General features: G+C 44.1%; 1 protein-coding gene across 1 annotated transcript in view; it reads right to left on the bottom strand.

Moving 5' to 3' along the window:
* LOC112251671 (P-selectin-like) overlaps window positions 1-17,678 on the bottom strand; it is a 65,351-nt gene that overhangs the window by 44,833 nt on the left and 2,840 nt on the right. Inside the window, exons 2-16 of the mRNA XM_042322731.1 lie at window positions 16,821-17,251; window positions 16,410-16,598; window positions 15,963-16,160; window positions 15,614-15,766; window positions 13,824-14,003; window positions 13,414-13,527; window positions 13,195-13,257; window positions 8,091-8,113; window positions 7,897-7,966; window positions 7,303-7,794; window positions 6,996-7,184; window positions 6,555-6,746; window positions 6,182-6,358; window positions 4,873-5,064; window positions 4,500-4,676 (exon numbers count right to left, since the gene is read on the bottom strand). Coding sequence (XP_042178665.1) covers window positions 4,500-4,676; window positions 4,873-5,064; window positions 6,182-6,358; window positions 6,555-6,746; window positions 6,996-7,184; window positions 7,303-7,794; window positions 7,897-7,966; window positions 8,091-8,113; window positions 13,195-13,257; window positions 13,414-13,527; window positions 13,824-14,003; window positions 15,614-15,766; window positions 15,963-16,160; window positions 16,410-16,598; window positions 16,821-17,251 — 2,840 coding nt within the window. The remainder of the gene's footprint in view (window positions 1-4,499; window positions 4,677-4,872; window positions 5,065-6,181; window positions 6,359-6,554; window positions 6,747-6,995; window positions 7,185-7,302; window positions 7,795-7,896; window positions 7,967-8,090; window positions 8,114-13,194; window positions 13,258-13,413; window positions 13,528-13,823; window positions 14,004-15,613; window positions 15,767-15,962; window positions 16,161-16,409; window positions 16,599-16,820; window positions 17,252-17,678) is intronic.

The following is a 17,678-nucleotide window of genomic DNA, read 5'->3' as shown; positions in this document are numbered from 1 at the left end:
AGCTGAACGATAAATTATGCCAATGCTGTCTGGCTATGTGTGTCTTTGCTATAAAGGATCTCAGTTGCAATGTGTAAGGGACTCTCAGAGAATTCGTTTATAGACACTGAATTGATCTGAGAGTCACAGGGTTGTGATGGAGCTCATATAATTAAAGATGGACTTTGTGATAACTAACTCTGACTTGTGTGTGGTTTGCTCTCATGATTTGGTAAATACAGGAAATTTCCACGAGAGTATGCAGGCCATAGAAGAACTGGGACAGTTTCTGCTTTCTCTGAATTGTGTACAGATCCTTGCGACATGGGGCTGTGCATTATCATGCTGAAACATGAGATGATCGCAGCGGATGAATGGCATGACAATGGGTCTCAGGATCTCGTCACATCATCTCTGTGCATTCAAATTTCCGTCCATAAAATACAATTGTGTTTGTTGTCTGTAGCTTATGCCTGCCCATACCATAACCCCACCGCCACCATGATGCATTCATTAACAGTGTTCCAATGGATAGGAAATGTAATTGAGTCCAACACCTCAAACAAGTTGAGCTCACCTTTAAATCGTATGAAAGCCAGTTAGGGCTATTTTCATAAAAACAAATCATGTTTAAATGGCTAAATCACTGAACAGTTTAGCAGGATTACTTGATACTGTGATTCCTGAAATACAGAGCCTGTTGGATAATTTTTTCAAATCCTAAATGATACTTTGTTACATTATTTGGTAGATCAGCTGGTTTGCTAGCTCTCAGTCTCATTGGCCACAAAACGTTGCCAACCCTAGCTAGCTAACCACTTAATATAATATAACTGTCATGCCTGCTCCAACTCCCCCTCTCTGGAGCTCGAGTATGCCAGGCTGCCCATCATTACGCATACCTGTCACCATCATTACGCGCATTAGCGCTCATTGGACTCACCTGGAGTCCTTCACTTTGTTGATTGCCCCTCTATATCTGTCTGTTCCTCAGTTTGTTACCCCTGTCAGCATTATTGTCGTTTTGTTTTCCCCTGTCCAGACACCGTCCTTGTTTGTTTCATGTCGGTAATTTATGAAATATTCACTCCCTATACTTCCTTCTCATCTCCCAATGTCTGTCCTCACAGAATGCTGACACCCATATTTGAAGCATCAGGGAGTTTTTAGAATTGTTTGTTGTTGGTGACGTCGTTGGTGACGTCGGGTCTGGTTGCCGCTGCCGAAGAAACCGGGGGTATATCACCTGGCTTGTCAGGCTTCCACGCCTTAGCTGTTCGAAAAGTTTCCTTGTCTTGGTTGGCTCGGCAGGCTCCCATCCAACGTCATGTCTCAGCCGGCTCGTCAGGCTCCCCCGGCTCAGCAGGATCGTCGGTCTCCCACGCCTCAGCCAACTCGTCGTGCTCCGACAGCTCAGCTGGCTCGTTGGGCTCCCACGCCTCAGCCGGTCCATCATTACGCACACCTATCACCATCATTACGCGCATCAGTGCTCATTGGACTAACCTGGACTCCTTCACTTTGTTGATTGCCCTTGTAACAGTATAGCTTCCGTCCCTCTCCTCACTCCTACCTGGGCTCAAACCAGGGACCCTCTGCACACATCAACAACAGCCACCCTCAAAGCATTGTTACCTATCGCTCCACAAAAGCCACAGCCCTTGCAGAGCAAGGGGAACAACTACATCAAGGTCTCAGAGCGAGTGACGTCACTGATCGAAAACGCTGTTAGTGCGCACCACTGCTAACCATTTCACAACGGTTACACTCACGCCCACTTTTGACCTCCTCCTTTTCCACAGCAACCAGTGATCCAGGTCAACATCCTCAATGTAACAGTATAGCTTCTGTCCCTCTCCTCACCCCTACCTGGGCTTGAACCATGGACCCTCTGCACACATCAACAACAGCCACCCTCGAAGCATCTTTACCCATTACTCTCCAAAAGCCACAGCCCTTGCAGAGCAAGGGGAAAAACTACTTCAAGGTCTCAGAGCGAGTGACGTCACCGATTGAAACGCTATTAGCGAGCACCACCGCTAACTACCTAGCCATGTCACATCGGTTACACTACCCTATATCTGTCCTTCATGTCGTTTATTTATTAAATGTTCACTCCCTGTACTTGCTTCTTGTCTCCCAGCATCTGTCCTCACAATAACTTGCTCTCAAAATGTATGTTAGCTAGTTAGAAATGTTATGAATACAACTCCCATCTGCTGTCGACATCCCATCTGCTGTAGATATGATTTGAGTGCCCTAATTAGCACCAAAGGTGGTTATAGCAGAGTAACTATTTTTTTAAATAAGTAGTTGAGGATGTTATTACTCCAACCTTGTGAAAGTTACAAACTGACGTGTTTTCTTTTTTGTCAAAAACAACTTTATATCAAAGGAGTGTATTTGATTTGATGGCCTACACATGCACAGTTTGGTGTGAGAAGACCGTTAGACCCAATGATGTGTTTCTACATATGAGCTTAGCCAGCCACTATTGCAATGACATCTCCTATGAGTGTTATCAGGGATTTCTATAGGAGAAGCAGTTTCTGCCTATCTTCATCATGTGCTTTCTGTGGTTATAGCTTTGACTGTATGCTGAAGGTGAATTCAGAGCCATTTAATGGCTAGCTGCACTACACACATCATTTTACCAGGTTTCTGTGAAGCAATTGTAATGACAGTCTGACACAAAATACCAAAGAGATTCCTGCTTTGTAAGGGGTAGTCTGTGTTTATTTATTGTTCATTAGAAACACAGATTGGGATCATTCGGAGGGGATTTTGCCAGTGGTTGAAAGGGGATTTGGGCTTCCTGGGAAAATGTCTGACGTTGCTAAAGTAACCAGGGGGGGTGGGGCTTAGCGAAGCCCTCTTGGGGTCCTTTCGTACCACTCTACCTATTCTTATTCTACTGGTGTATTTGAAGTAATGTTGCTCTCTGGTGGTATATTTGAACTCAGATAGCCACGGACTATTTATTTACAGCTATTATATAAAGCATCAGACAGAAAATAATGGAAAAAATAAGAACATTATTGACAATGTTTGAAACATTTATTATATTTAAAAATACACTTTTTCAACATCAAATTGAATTCTGTAACACACAGACTGGTTTAAAAATAAATATAACTTAAATACTGAAAGGCATTGATTTCACAGTTTTGTAAAATCATAAAAATATATTTATGATAATACAAATAATTATACAGGGGAAGACAATATATAACTTTCTGTAGTTTGTATAAAATAGCTGTCAAAATCAGTATCATAAGAAATGTGTCCACTTGTGGTCATATACCAGCCAGTGGTGAACAATTTGTTCAATACAAAACTCCCTTAGGGAGAAAAAAATACATTTTCTGTAGGACCATCATGAGAACAGATGATTCTGTATACTCAACGTAGCACCTCTCTCCCAGTCAGACGATTCAAGGCTATCTAACCTACTACATTACAATACTGAGGAACTGTGATCCAGGTGTGACCAGCAGATCTTCTTTGAAAACAGAGCCAGCCTGTTCCGACTGTTGTTCCTGCTGTTGTTCCTGCTGTTGTTCCTGCTGTTGTTCCTGCTGCTGTTCCTGCTGTTGTTCCTGCTGTTGTTCCTGCTGTTGTTCCTGCTGTTGTTCCTGCAGTTGTTCCTGCTGTTGTTCCTGCTGTTATTCCTGCTGTTGTTCCTGCTGGTCTCTATATCAGGCTGTCGATGCTGTTCCTGTAGGTCTGTAAAGGTTCCTCAATGGCTGAGGTGCTGTTCAGATCAAACTTGTTAGCTGGAAGGAGGCAATGATGAGCATATTGATGAGTATTGGCAAGTAAGAAAAAGCCATTCTTAATCAAATCTGTGTTAAGAAACAGAGATATCTTTGAATTTCTTATAGCTTTCTAATTCCTTGCCAATGACTGTGAGTGTAGAAGATAAGGGACTTCTTCTGTGTTTACCTTTCTGTCTGATTCGTTTGAGGAGCCATGCAGCCAGAGACAGGCCAGATAATGACACAGCGCCTCCTGCTGCCAGGCCTAGGATAGTGGGGTTCAATGGAGGCTCAGGTGTGGCTGGAGGAAACAAGGAACAACAGAGGAAAACAGTCAAACAATCTGAATCAACTGATTGGTCACATCACTGAGCCCATTTATGTAGGATATGCATTCATACCCCCTCCCCCGCACGGAGTTGCCCTCAGGACAGCCTCTATTCGTTTGACATGGACTCTACAAGGTGTCGAAAGCATTCAACAGGAATGCTGGCTCATGTTGACTCCAATGCTTCCCACAGTTGTTTCAAGTTGGCTGGATGTCCTTTGGGTGGTGGACCATTCTTGATACACGGGAAACTGTTGAGCGTCAAAAACCCAGCAGCGTTGCAGTTCTTGACTTAATATTGGACATGTTTTTCCATTGTTAGAGTGGTCATATGTCTATCTTGTCAATAAATACATTGGTTTAAAAACTCTTGTCAATGTAGACAATGGTTTAAATCAGGTCTAGTTTAAAGATGCAAAAAAGTTTGTCCTTACCTTCACAGTGTGGTATCTCCTCACTCCACTCAGCAGCTGATGTGCAGGTCACTGTGATCGCCCCCTGGAGGAGATAACCCTCAGAGCAGCTAAAGTTACAGCTGCTTCCATAGGTGAAGTCTTCTCCACAGCTGATAGCGCCATCCTGTGGCTGCTGGAGGGTAGGGCAGCTTACAGCTGCAAGACAGAGTGGTGCAGTGGTCAGTCTGTGTCCAGAGACAATTCTACTGTCATACAATTACAAAACTCTATTTGCCCTCCTAGATATTTCTGAATGGAAAATGTCCTGTGTCATTCATATATTTATAGCAACTACAGTTGATGTAACATGTTATGGGGGCTACGTTTACAGATATCCAGAACCTGTACATACCAATACACTGCGGCTGTGAGTCGTTCCACTGTCCCGAGGCACCACACTGCAGGGTAGCAGAGCTGGAGGCCAGCCTCTCATAGCCCTCCTCACAGGTAAAGGTACAGGTGGACAGGTAGCTGAAGGAGCCCAGGGGATGGGAGCAGGCCATGGAACCCTTCCCAGGTTCATACAGCTCACTGCATAAGACCACTGGGGAGGAGAGGGCAGATCGCAATACATGACTAAATGTGTCTATGCTGTCACAGACTCTATAATGGCCCAGATAGCCCCCCTCCTGACTCAGCCTCCAGTATTTATGCTGCAGTAGTTTATGTGTCGGGGGGTAGGGTCAATCTGTTATATCTGGAGTAGTTCTCCTGTCTTATCCGGTGTCCTGTGTGAATTTTAGTATGGTCTCTCTAATACTTTATTTCTCTTTCTTTCTTTCTTTCTTTCTTTCTTTCTTTCTTTCTTTCTTTCTTTCTTTCTTTCTCAGAGGATCTGAGCCCTAGGACCATGCCTCAGGACTACCTGGCCTGATGACTCCTTGCTGTCCCCAGTCCACCTGGCCATGCTGCTGCTCCAGTTTCAACTGTTCCGCCTGCGTCTATGGAACCCTGACCTGTTCACCGGACGCGCTACCTGTCCCAGACCTGCTGTTTTCAACATTCTAGAGACAGCAGGAGCGGTGGAGAAACTCTGAATGATCGGCTATGAAAAGCCAACTGTCATTTACTCCTGAGGTGCTGACCTGTTGATCCCTCGATAATCACTGTGATTATTATTATTTGACCCTGTTGGTCATTTATGAACATTTGAACATCTTCGTCATGTTCTGTTATAATCTCCACCCGGCACAGCCAGAAGAGGACTGGCCACCCCTCATAGCCTGGTTCCTCTCTAGGTTTCTTCCTAGGTTCTGGCCTTTCTAGGGGAGTTATTCCTAGCCACCGTGCTTCTACACCTGCATTGCTTGCTGTTTGGGGTTTATGGCTGGGTTTCTGTACAGCACTTTGAGATATCAGCTGATGTAAGAAGGGCTTTATAAATACATTTGATTGATATACAGAGATGAGTCCTCAATCTGTTTCTATGGTCTGTTGTTCACACGCATATATGCCCTCTCATTGGCTAGAATGGTCCCACCTGTTCTCGCCATCTCCTGCCTGACTTCCGTCTTTGAGGACATGTTTTTTAATTGTTAGAGTGGTCAGAAGTCTATCTTGTCAATAAATACATTGGTTTAAATTGATTTAAAAACTCTTGTCAATGTAGACAATGGTTTAAATCAGGTCTAGTTTAAAGATGCAAAAAAGTTTGTCCTTACCTTCACAGTGTGGTATCTCCTCACTCCACTCAGCAGCTGATGTGCAGGTCACCGTGATCGCCCCCTTGAGGAGATAACCCTCAGAGCAGCTAAAGTTACAGCTGCTTCCATAGGTGAAGTCTTCTCCACAGCTGATAGCGCCATCCTGTGGCTGCTGGAGGGTAGGGCAGCTTACAGCTGCAAGACAGAGTGGTGCAGTGGTCAGTCTGTGTCCAGAGACAATTCTACTGTCATACAATTACAAAACTCTATTTGCCCTCCTAGATATTTCTGAATGGAAAATGTCCTGTGTCATTCATATATTTATAGCAACTACAGTTGATGTAACATGTTATGGGGGCTACGTTTACAGATATCCAGAACCTGTACACACCAATACACTGCGACTGTGAGTCGTTCCACTGTCCCGAGGCACCACACTGCAGGGTAGCAGAGCTGGAGGCCAGCCTCTCATAGCCCTCCTCACAGGTAAAGGTACAGGTGGACAGGTAGCTGAAGGAGCCCAGGGGATGGGAGCAGGCCATGGAACCCTTCCCAGGTTCATACAGCTCACTGCATAAGACCACTGGGGAGGAGAGGGCAGATCGTAATAACTGACTAAATGTGCCACGATGAAGACATTACTCAAGATACACAACAACTGAAATACAGGAGGTCTAAGCTGTCATACTGGTATAAAGACCGATAGCAAGACACTGAAGTAATTCAAAGAAAGTACAAATCAAAAGTTTATGACAAATTGTAGCTTATTTTCTTCTCTTATTAGTCTTTCCAGAACACCTTATTTATAAGGTTTATAAGAGGATATACTTACATTCACAGGTGGGAGGCTGTTCTGACCATGATTCTGAGGCTGTGCATCTCACAGGCCCGGAGCTACTCAGCCGGTACCCCTCTTCACAGAAATACTGACACGTCGAGTCAAAGGAGAAATTCCCATTGGGGTGAGAGCAACTGACACTGGCTTTAGCAGGGACAGTGACCTCCATCTTACATTCAACAACTGCCAACAAAGGAAAACAGGCAAAGAGTTACAATGAAGAGAACATTGAGTGTGATAACAGTTGGCTTCATACTGCCTGTATTAGATATTTGGACTATATCATCCTGGGCTTGCTTACCGTGTTCACACTGCTCTCCGTAGAAGCCCTCAGAGCATTTACAGCGGTGGCTGTTGATGGTCTCCACACACTCTCCATGGTAACATGAGTCGCTCTGACACGAGGCTGTGAAGCACAGAGCCGTCTTCTTCTTCATACAAGACTCGTCGTTCCACTTCCCTGTGTCCGCCTCTCTCTTGATGTACATCTCCACACAGTCCTCGTTGTTCCCCATGTTGTTGGGTTCCCCGTCTGCCCAGTTCTCTGCCTCTTTAGTCAGGGTCTTATTGGTCCCCACCCAGATCCACACGTCGTCCACCTTACGGATCCCTATCCAGTAATAGTTGGTCTGCCTGGGCAGGATGCTGTTAAGGTGGGAGATCTCTCCACGGTTCTGGATGGCCACCATGTCAGTGTAGTGCTCCGTGCACCACTTTCTAGCAGTGTCCCAGTTCATAGTTTTGTTGGAGTGATGGTAGGACCAGCCCTCTACTCTAGTGCACATGGTGACAACTGAGGAATGACAAAAAGGTCCATATTGACATACAGTACATGAATGAGTTTACATGAGTGGGATTTTAGAAATGCATCGATCTATTGAAATGTGTTTCTTACTTGAGTACAGGAGGATGAGGGTGATCCATGAGCTGGGGCTTCTGGTTTGCTGTGATGCAGAGCAGAAGTCCTGTGGAAACAACATCAAGCCATACCTTACAGACTGATAAATGCATTGGCTGTCTGAAATGTATATAAACTAACTGGTGCATCTTAATTTTAAGGCATAAACCAATTCTCTCAACAGTACTTACCATTGTAAGATTAAAATGTGATGCTCTTTTGCAGGTAAATCTCCAAAGGATATGTTTCTAGTCTGATCCAGTGGATGAAATGATACTGCTCTCTGGTACTCTGTGCATACATATATATATACACCAACCCACACTTCAACAACGGCCAAAGACCGGAATTCATCGTTATGACACTGCCTGGGCGTGAATCAGATACTCTGGAATTTCCAACTTGCAAATTTTCTCCCTCTTTCTCCCTCCCTCTTTTAGATATCTGGACTCTATCCTATTGTGTCGGTCAGACAGATAACGGTTTCTCTGAGCAGGTGCCAGAGCCCAAAGCCCAGGCTGCAACAGGAAACAAAACATGAGGTAGCAGGAAGCTCACATCAACAACAGCCTCTGGCCTGGGCAGAGACTCACAGATACTGAGCTGGTGTTGAAATGTCTCTTTCACTCCTTTGAAATGTCTGGCTAACACCACATCAAGCATTTGTTGTCATGAAGAGTGGGGTGTATAAACTATTAACTAGTCATCATTTTGTAAGCTAAACAGTTGATAAATGTACTATGTCAAGTCAACCTCTATTTCAAGTTCATTTCATTGAATTAGGTGTTGTTATAACATGTGTAGAATTTGACTAACCCACGACTGTTTCTGCATTTTTATTAAAGGATATGCACAGCTTGAGAGGATACAGGGAGACAGACAGGTTGTCATGAGGGTACAGGGAGACAGACAGGTTGTCATGAGGATACAGGGAGACAGACAGGTTGTCATGAGGATACAGGGAGACAGACAGGTTGTCATGAGGATACAGGGAGACAGATAGGTTGTCTTGAGAATACAGTGAGACAGACAGGTTGTCATGAGGATACAGGGAGACAGACAGGTTGTCATGAGGACACAGGGTGACAGACAGGTTGTCATGAGGATACAGGGAGACAGACAGGTTGTCATGAGGATACAGGGAGAAAGACAGGTTGTCATGAGGATACAGGGAGACAGACAGGTTGTCATGAGGATACAGGGAGACAGACAACTTGTCATGAGGATACAGGAAGACAGACAAGTTGTCATGAGGATACAGGGAGACAGACAGGTTATCATGAGGATACAGGGAGACAGACAAGTTGTCTTGAGGATACAGGGAGACAGACAACTTCTCATGAGGATACAGGGAGACAGACAGGTTGTCTTGAGGATACAGGGAGACAGACAACTTGTCATGAGGATACAGGGAGACAGACAACCTTGTCTGTGTGATGGGAAACAACACTATAGACTCCTGTTGGCTGCCTGCACTGACTACCATGGCTCACATCCTTCCTGATTGGACTCACTTACACTCTGAACATCTACGTCAGCAGAACTGGTTATTTAACTCCTAGAAGTTCCCCCATTCCTTAGGCCAAGACGTTAATACTGCCGGTGAGGAAACAGAGATTTCAACAAGGCGTCTGATAAAGGTTTGATAATCCCTAATGGATTCTAATTAGGATGACTCAGTTATGAGCAATAACAGGATGAGAAATAATCCCTTTCCAACAGTTTAACATATGTTTGAGTATAACCACTTAATACCTTTGAATGCAATCATACACAGTGTTGCTTGGTAACTTCAGTGACATTTTTAGTAGTCATAACGGTTGTTGTAAAGGTTGGCGTACACTGTAAATGCAGAGGAAAAGGGCAGGATGTTGATATCTTCAAAGCTATTTAATTGATATTCCCTGTAGATGTTTAACCAGAAAGGGGAGATGTGGAAGCATGGACTTTACCATACCAAAAAATCTATGTTATGCTGCAAATATGGTTGTTATTATGAAAGAAGAAAGCCTGTATGAGGGTTAGCTCTCAGGCTAGGATGAAAGACGGCCTGTATGAGGGTTAGCTCTCAGGCTAGGATGAAAGACGGCTGGTTAAAGCCTGTATGAGGGTTAGCTCTCAGGCTAGGATGAAAGACGGCTGGTTAAAGCCTGTATGAGGGTTAGCTCTCAGGCTAGGATGAAAGACGGCCTGTATGAGGGTTAGCTCTCAGGCTAGGATGAAAGACGGCCTGTATGAGGGTTAGCTCTCAGGCTAGGATGAAACACGGCCTGTATGAGGGTTAGCTCTCAGGCTAGGATGAAAGACGGCTGGTGAAAGCCTGTATGAGGGTTAGCTCTCAGGCTAGGATGAAAGACGGCCTGTATGAGGGTTAGCTCTCAGGCTAGGATGAAAGACGGCCTGTATGAGGGTTAGCTCTCAGGCTAGGATGAAAGACGGCCGGTTAAAGCCTGTATGAGGGTTAGCTCTCAGGCTAGGATGAAAAGTTAAAGCCTGTATGAGGGTTAGCTCTCAGGCTAGGATGAAAAGCCTGTATGAGGGTTAGCTCTCAGGCTAGGATGACGGCCTGTATGAGGGTTAGCTCTCAGGCTAGGATGCCTGTAGCCTGAGGGTTAGCTCTCAGGCTAGGATGAAAACGGCCTGTATGAGGGGTTAGCTCTCAGGCTAGGATGAAAGACAGCCTGTATGAGGGTTAGCTCTCAGGCTAGGATGAAACACGGCCTGTATGAGGGTTAGCTCTCAGGCTAGGATGAAAGACGGCCTGTATGAGGGTTAGCTCTCAGGCTAGGATGAAAGACGGCCTGTATGAGAGTTTGCTCTCAGGCTAGGATGAAAGACGGCTGGTGAAAGCCAGAATGAGGGTTAGCTTTCAGGCTAGAATTGTTTTATTTAACTAGGCAGGTCAGGTAAGAACAAAGTCTTATTTTCAATAACAGTGGGTTAGCTGCCTGTTCAGGGGAAGAAGAACAGATTTTTACGTATCAGCATGTGGATTTGAACTTTCAAACTTTCAATTACTAAGCCAACACTCTAACCACCAGGCTACCCTGCAGGCTTAGATTGAAATGGTAAGTAATCAAGGTAGTAATGAAGTCCAGGTGTGACTGATGAGGTGACAGATACTGTATCATCTACACTGAAGAAAAATATGAACACAACATGCAACAATTTCAAAGATTGTACAGTTCATACAAGGAAATCAGTCAATTGAGGCCTTAATCTTTGGACTACAGATATGCATCTGTTGGTCACAGATACCTTAAAAAGAATGCCGGGCCATGGATCAGACAACCAGTCAGTGTCTGGTGTGACCAGTAGTGACCCGTCATTCATGTTTTGAGCCCCACATTTTTGGAAAAAAATGTTTTGAGAATGTTTTGGTGGGAGGGTGTGGCTTGCCTGTTTTGCATGTTATTTTGCATGTTATTTTGGCATTAATACGTGTCATATATCAGTTTGCAAACTTATTTGAATTAAAAAAGCCACATACAAACATGGGCTCTTTTTTGTTTTCTTGAGTAAGGCAGAAAAATGCAGGTGTTTCAGCCTAGCTCAGTGCTCTCTGTGGTGGTGGGGCAAGCCAGCAGAAAATATGGAGCATTGCGCCGTGATTGGCTCAGTGTTCTGTCACTCATGTGGACACTACGTCACCCCAAAGTCTAAGAGAAAACCTCGAAATGTCTAGCCCTTTTGGGTGCTGCCATAGACTTACATTAGAAGTGCCCATCCAAGAAGGCTCAAGGTCATTAGCCACAGAAAAAATGACGTCAAATCACGTTATATCTACAGGTAGCTTTGATTGGACTGATCATGTCAACATCATACTTTCAAAATCTTAGCTAGCAGTCATCATGAATCAACCCGACAATCTACTGACAAATCCTTTTAATCCTTGTCAAGAGAAAGAGAAATTATAGATTAAATGTGTATCGGTGCTCATCGGCCATTGGACATAAACATTACAAAACAAGTGGGAAAATGTCAGAGGTTGCTATAGTAACCCAGTGAGGCGTGGGGCTTAGTGAAGTCTGACACAACATACCCAAGAGTTTCCTGATTTGTAAGGGGTAGTCTGTGTTTATTTTATTGTTTATTAGAAACACAGATTGGGATCATTCTGAGGGGATTTTGCCAGTGGTTGAAAGGGGATTTGGGCTTCCTGGGAAAATGTCAATGGTTGCCATAGTAACCCAGTGGGGCGTGGGGCTTAGTGAAGTCTGACACAACATACCCAAGAGTTTCCTGATTTGTAAGGGGTAGTCTGTGTTTATTTTATTGTTTATTAGAAACACAGATTGGGATCATTCTGAGGGGATTTTGCCAGTGGTTGAAAGGGGATTTGGGATTCCTGGGAAAATGTCAGAGGTTGCTAAAGTAACCAAGGGGGGCGTGGGGCTTAGCGAAGCCCTCTTGGGGTCCTTTCGTACCACTCTACCTATTCTTATTCTACTGGTGTATTTGAAGTAATGTTGCTCTCTGTTGGTATATTTGAACTCAGATAGCCACGGACTATTTATTTACAGCTATAATATAAAGCATCAGACAGAAAATAATGGAAAAAATAAGAACATTATTGACAATGTTTGAAACATTTATTATATTTAAAAAGACACTTTTTCAACATCAAATTGAATTCTGTAACACACAGACTGTGGTTTAAAAATAAATATAACTTAAATACTGAAAGGCATTGATTTCACAGTTTTGTAAAATCATAAAAATATATTTATGATAATACAAATAATTATACAGGGGAAGACAATATATAACTTTCTGTAGTTTGTATAAAATAGCTGTCAAAATCAGTATCATAAGAAATGTGTCCACTTGTGGTCATATACCAGCCAGTGGTGAACAATTTGTTCAATACAAAACTCCCTTAGGGAGAAAAAATACATTTTCTGTAGGACCATCATGAGAACAGATGATTCTGTATACTCAACGTAGCACCTCTCTCCCAGTCAGACGATTCAAGGCTATCTAACCTACTACATTACAATACTGAGGAACTGTGATCCAGGTGACCAGCAGATCTTCTTTGAAAAGAGAGCCAGCCTGTTCCGACTGTTGTTCCTGCTGTTGTTCCTGCTGTTGTTCCTGCAGTTGTTCCTGCAGTTATTCCTGCTGTTGTTCCTGCAGTTGTTCCTGCTGTTGTTCCTGCTGTTATTCCTGATGTTGTTCCTGCTGTTGTTCCTGCAGTTGTTCCTGCTGTTGTTCCTGCTGTTATTCCTGCTGTTATTCCTGCTGTTGTTCCTGCTGTTGTTCCTGCTGGTCTCTATATCAGGCTGTCAATGCTGTTCCTGTAGGTCTGTAAAGGTTCCTCAATGTCTGAGGTGCTGTTCAGATCAATCTTGTTAGCTGGAAGGAGGCAATGAAGAGCATATTGATGAGTATTGACAAGTAAGAAAAAGCCATTCTGAATCAAATCAGAGATATCTTTGAATTTCTTATAACTTTCTTATTCCCTGCCAATGACTGTGAGTTTAGAAGATAAGGGACTTCTTCTGTGTTTACCTTTCTGTCTGATTCGTTTGAGGAGCCATGCAGCCAGAGACAGGCCAGATAATGACACAGCGCCCCCTGCTGCCAGGCCTAGGATAGTGGGGTTCAATGGAGGCTCAGGTGTGGCTGGAGGAAACAAGGAACAACAGAGGAAAACAGTCAAACAATCTGAATCAACTGATTGGTCACATCACTGATTACAACCCTCTCAAGAATGGTCGAATTTTGGTAGCCCCCTTATGTAGGATATGCATTCATGATGCATTCATAAAGCCTTTATAACCTCTACATAAACATATATTGTCCTGATGACCAGCAAAAATCCAAGTTGGTCGTCTCACAGAATTTCAATTTGGTTGTGTCTCACAGAATATTCAGTTTGAATGTGTCTCACAGAGAGAGTAACAGAGGTTATAACATACCTGTGCAGGTAGGTGTTTCAGCGCTCCACTCCCCTGACCGTGAACACTGCATGTTTGGGGCCCCCTGGTGATCGTAACCCTCATCACAGCTGAAGTTGCAGACAGAGCCCCAGGGATGTGAGGGGGCCTCACAGCTGACCTGACCCCCCAGAGGAACCACAGGAGAGGGGCACTGGACAGCTGAGAGAAGGACACAGTGGTTAGTATATTAAAATACCACAAAAGGTAACAAACAATTGTGGATGAAATAATGAAAATGATTGTCGTTGGAGAGCTCATGTGTGTGGCAGACATCCATAAGGAGATAAGACCTATAGGTAAAATGGATGCCCGCATGACTGCAACTCGCTTTGGATAAAAGCATCTGTTAAACGGTATATTAATATATATATATATATATATATATTGAGTTACCCCCCCCCCCACGGAGTTGCCCTCAGGACAGCCTCAATTCGTTTGACATGGACTCTACAAGGTGTCGAAAGCATTCAACAGGGATGCTGGCTCATGTTGACTCCAATGCTTCCCACAGTTGTTTCAAGTTGGCTGGATGTCCTTTGGGTGGTGGACCATTCTTGATACACGGGAAACTGTTGAGCGTGAAAAACCCAGCAGCGTTGCAGTTCTTGACACATTCAAACCAGTGCGCCTGGCACATACTACCGTACCCCATTCAAAGGCACTTAAATATTTTGGCTTGCACATTAACCCTCTGAATGGCACACAGATACAATCCAATTGTCTTAAGGCTTAAAAATCCTTATTTAACCTGTCTCCTCCCCTTCGTCTACACTGATTGAAGTTGATTTAACAAGTGACATCAATAAGTGAGAGCTTTCACCTGGATTCACCTGGTCAGTCTTTGTCATGGAAAGAGCAGGTGTTCTAAAGATTTTGTACACTCGGGCTGAGTAAAACCTCTCACTTCACCACATTCTCTCCATTTAAACTCAGTCTATACTGTTTTAGTATTGTGTGTAAATGTGTAAATTGACTGAGTTTAAACAGAGAGGAAGAGGTGAAGTGAGAGGTTTTACTCAGCCCAAAATCTGTCCATGAAAATAAGCCCATGAAGTGAGGAATTTTAGTATGAAGGTCAATGAGATGGATTTGGTCAACAACAAAATGTCATTGCTAACTTGCTACGTAAGGCTTATTTGATTGAATAGAGGTTTCGTAAAGGTTATGTTTATGGCCCTGGTAGTTTGGGGCTCCCGAGTGGGGCAGCGGTCTAAGGCACTGCATCTCAGTGGAAGAGGCATCACTGCAGTCCCTGGTTTGTATCCAGGCTGCATCTCATTGGAAGAGGCATCACTGCAGTCCCTGGTTTGTATCCAGGCTGCATCTCATTGGAAGACTCATCCCTGCAGTCCCTGGTTTGTATCCAGGCTGCATCTCATCCGGCTGTAATTGGGAATCCCATTGGGCGGCACACAATTGGCCCAGCGTTGTCTGTGGTAGGCCGTCATTGTAAATAACAAATTGTTCTTATCTGACTTGCCAAGTTAAATAAATACATGTTGTTTTACGAATGCACTGATATGAGTGGACGCACATGGCATTTCAGCAACTTTGAGAAAAATGACTTAATATTGGACATGTTTTTCCATTGTTAGAGTGGTCATGTTAGAGTGGTCATGTTAATTAAGAGTTTAAAAACTCTTGTCAATATAGACAATGGTTTAAATTGATTTAAAAACTCTTGTCAATATAGACAATGGTTAAAATCAGATCTATTTTAAAGATGCAAAAAAGTTTGTCCTCATTTTCACAGTGTGGTATCTCCTCACTCCAATCAGCAGCTGATGTGCAGGTCACTGTGATCGCCCCCTTGAGGAGATAACCCCCAGAGCAGCTAAAGTTACAGCTGCTTCCATAGGTGAAGTCTTCTCCACAGCTGATAGCGCCATCCTGTGGCTGCTGGAGGGTAGGGCAGCTTACAGCTGCAAGACAGAGTGGTGCAGTGGTCAGTCTGTGTCCAGAGACAATTCTACTGTCATACAATTACAAAACTCTATTTGCCCTCCTAGATATTTCTGAATGGAAAATGTCCTGTGTCATTCATATATTTATAGCAACTACATTTGATGTAACATGTTATGGGGGCTACGTTTACAGATATCCAGAACCTGTACACACCAATACACTGCGGCTGTGAGTCGTTCCACTGTCCCGAGGCTCCACACTGCAGGGTAGCAGAGCTGGAGGCTAGCCTCTCATAGCCCTCCTCACAGGTAAAGGTACAGGTGGACAGGTAGCTGAAGGAGCCCAGGGGATGGGAGCAGGCCATGGAACCCTTCCCAGGTTCATACATCCCAGGTTCACTGCATAAAACCACTCGGGAGGAGAGGGCAGATCGTAATAACTGACTAAATGTGCCACGATGAAGACATTACTCAAGATACACAACAACTGAAATACAGGAGGTCTAAGCTGTCATACTGGTATAAAGACCGATAGCGAGACACTGAAGTAATTCAAAGAAAGTACAAATCAAAAGTTTATGACAAATTGTAGCTTATTTTCTTCTGTTATTAGTCTTTCCAGAACACCTTATTTATAAGGTTTATAAGAGGAAAAACTTACATTCACAGGTGGGAGGCTGTTCTGACCATGATTCTGAGGCTGTGCATCTCACAGGCCCGGAGCTGCTCAGCCGGTACCCCTCTTCACAGAAATACTGACACGTCGAGTCAAAGGAGAAATTCCCATTGGGGTGAGAGCAACTGACACTGGCTTTAGCAGGGACAGTGACCTCCATTTTACATTCAACAACTGCCAACAAAGGAAAACAGGCAAAGAGTTACAATTAAGAGAACATTGAGTGTGATAACAGTTGGCTTCATACTGCCTGTATTAGATATTTGGACTATATCATCCTGGGCTTGTTGGCTTCATACTGCCTGTATTAGATATTTGGACTATATCATCCTGGGCTTGTTGGCTTCATACTGCCTGTATTAGATATTTGGACTATATCATCCTGGGCTTGCTTACCGTGTTCACACTGCTCTCCGTAGAAGCCCTCAGAGCATTTACAGTGGTGGCTGTTGATGGTCTCCACACACTCTCCATGGTAACATGAGTCGCTCTGACACGAGGCTGTGAAGCACAGAGCCGTCTTCTTCTTCATACAAGACTCGTCGTTCCACTTCCCTGTGTCCGCCTCTCTCTTGATGTACATCTCCACACAGTCCTCGTTGTTCCCCCCGTTGTTGGGTTCCCCGTCTGCCCAGTTTTCTGCCTCTTTAGTCAGGGTCTTATTGGTCCCCACCCAGGTCCACACGTCGTCCACCTTACGGATCCCTATCCAGTAATAGTTGGTCTGCCTGGGCAGGATGCTGTTAACAGAAGGTGACTGGCAGATCGGGTGTTGTATGTGGAGGATGAGGGCTGCAGTAGATATCTCAGATCGGGGTGAGTGAGGCCTAAGAGGGTTTTTATAAATTATCAACAACGAGTGGGTCTTGCGACAGGTATACAGTGATGTCCAGTGTACAGAAGAGTGCAGTGATGTGTCCTATAAGGAGCATTGGTGGCAATAAAGCCTTTCACGGTAATGTCTACAGTTGTTGTATTCGACGCATGTGACAAATACAGTTTGAATTGATTTGAAATCTGATGGCCAAATGGTAAAGTACATCTAGCCGCTCGAGAGCACCCTTACCTTCCAATCTATAAATTATGTCCCCGTAATCTAGCATGGGTAGGATGGTCATCTGAATCAGGGTTAGTTTGGCAGCTTGGGTGAAAGGAGCGATTACGATAGTGGAAACCAAGTCTAGATTTAACTTTAGCCTGCAGCTTTGATACAGTGCCTTGCGAAAGTATTCGGCCCCCTTGAACTTTGCGACC

Source organism: Oncorhynchus tshawytscha, linkage group LG05 (genome assembly GCF_018296145.1).
Source record: "Oncorhynchus tshawytscha isolate Ot180627B linkage group LG05, Otsh_v2.0, whole genome shotgun sequence".
In the NCBI taxonomy this organism is placed as follows: domain Eukaryota; kingdom Metazoa; phylum Chordata; class Actinopteri; order Salmoniformes; family Salmonidae; genus Oncorhynchus; species Oncorhynchus tshawytscha.
This window is presented reverse-complemented; position numbering and strand designations above follow the sequence as displayed.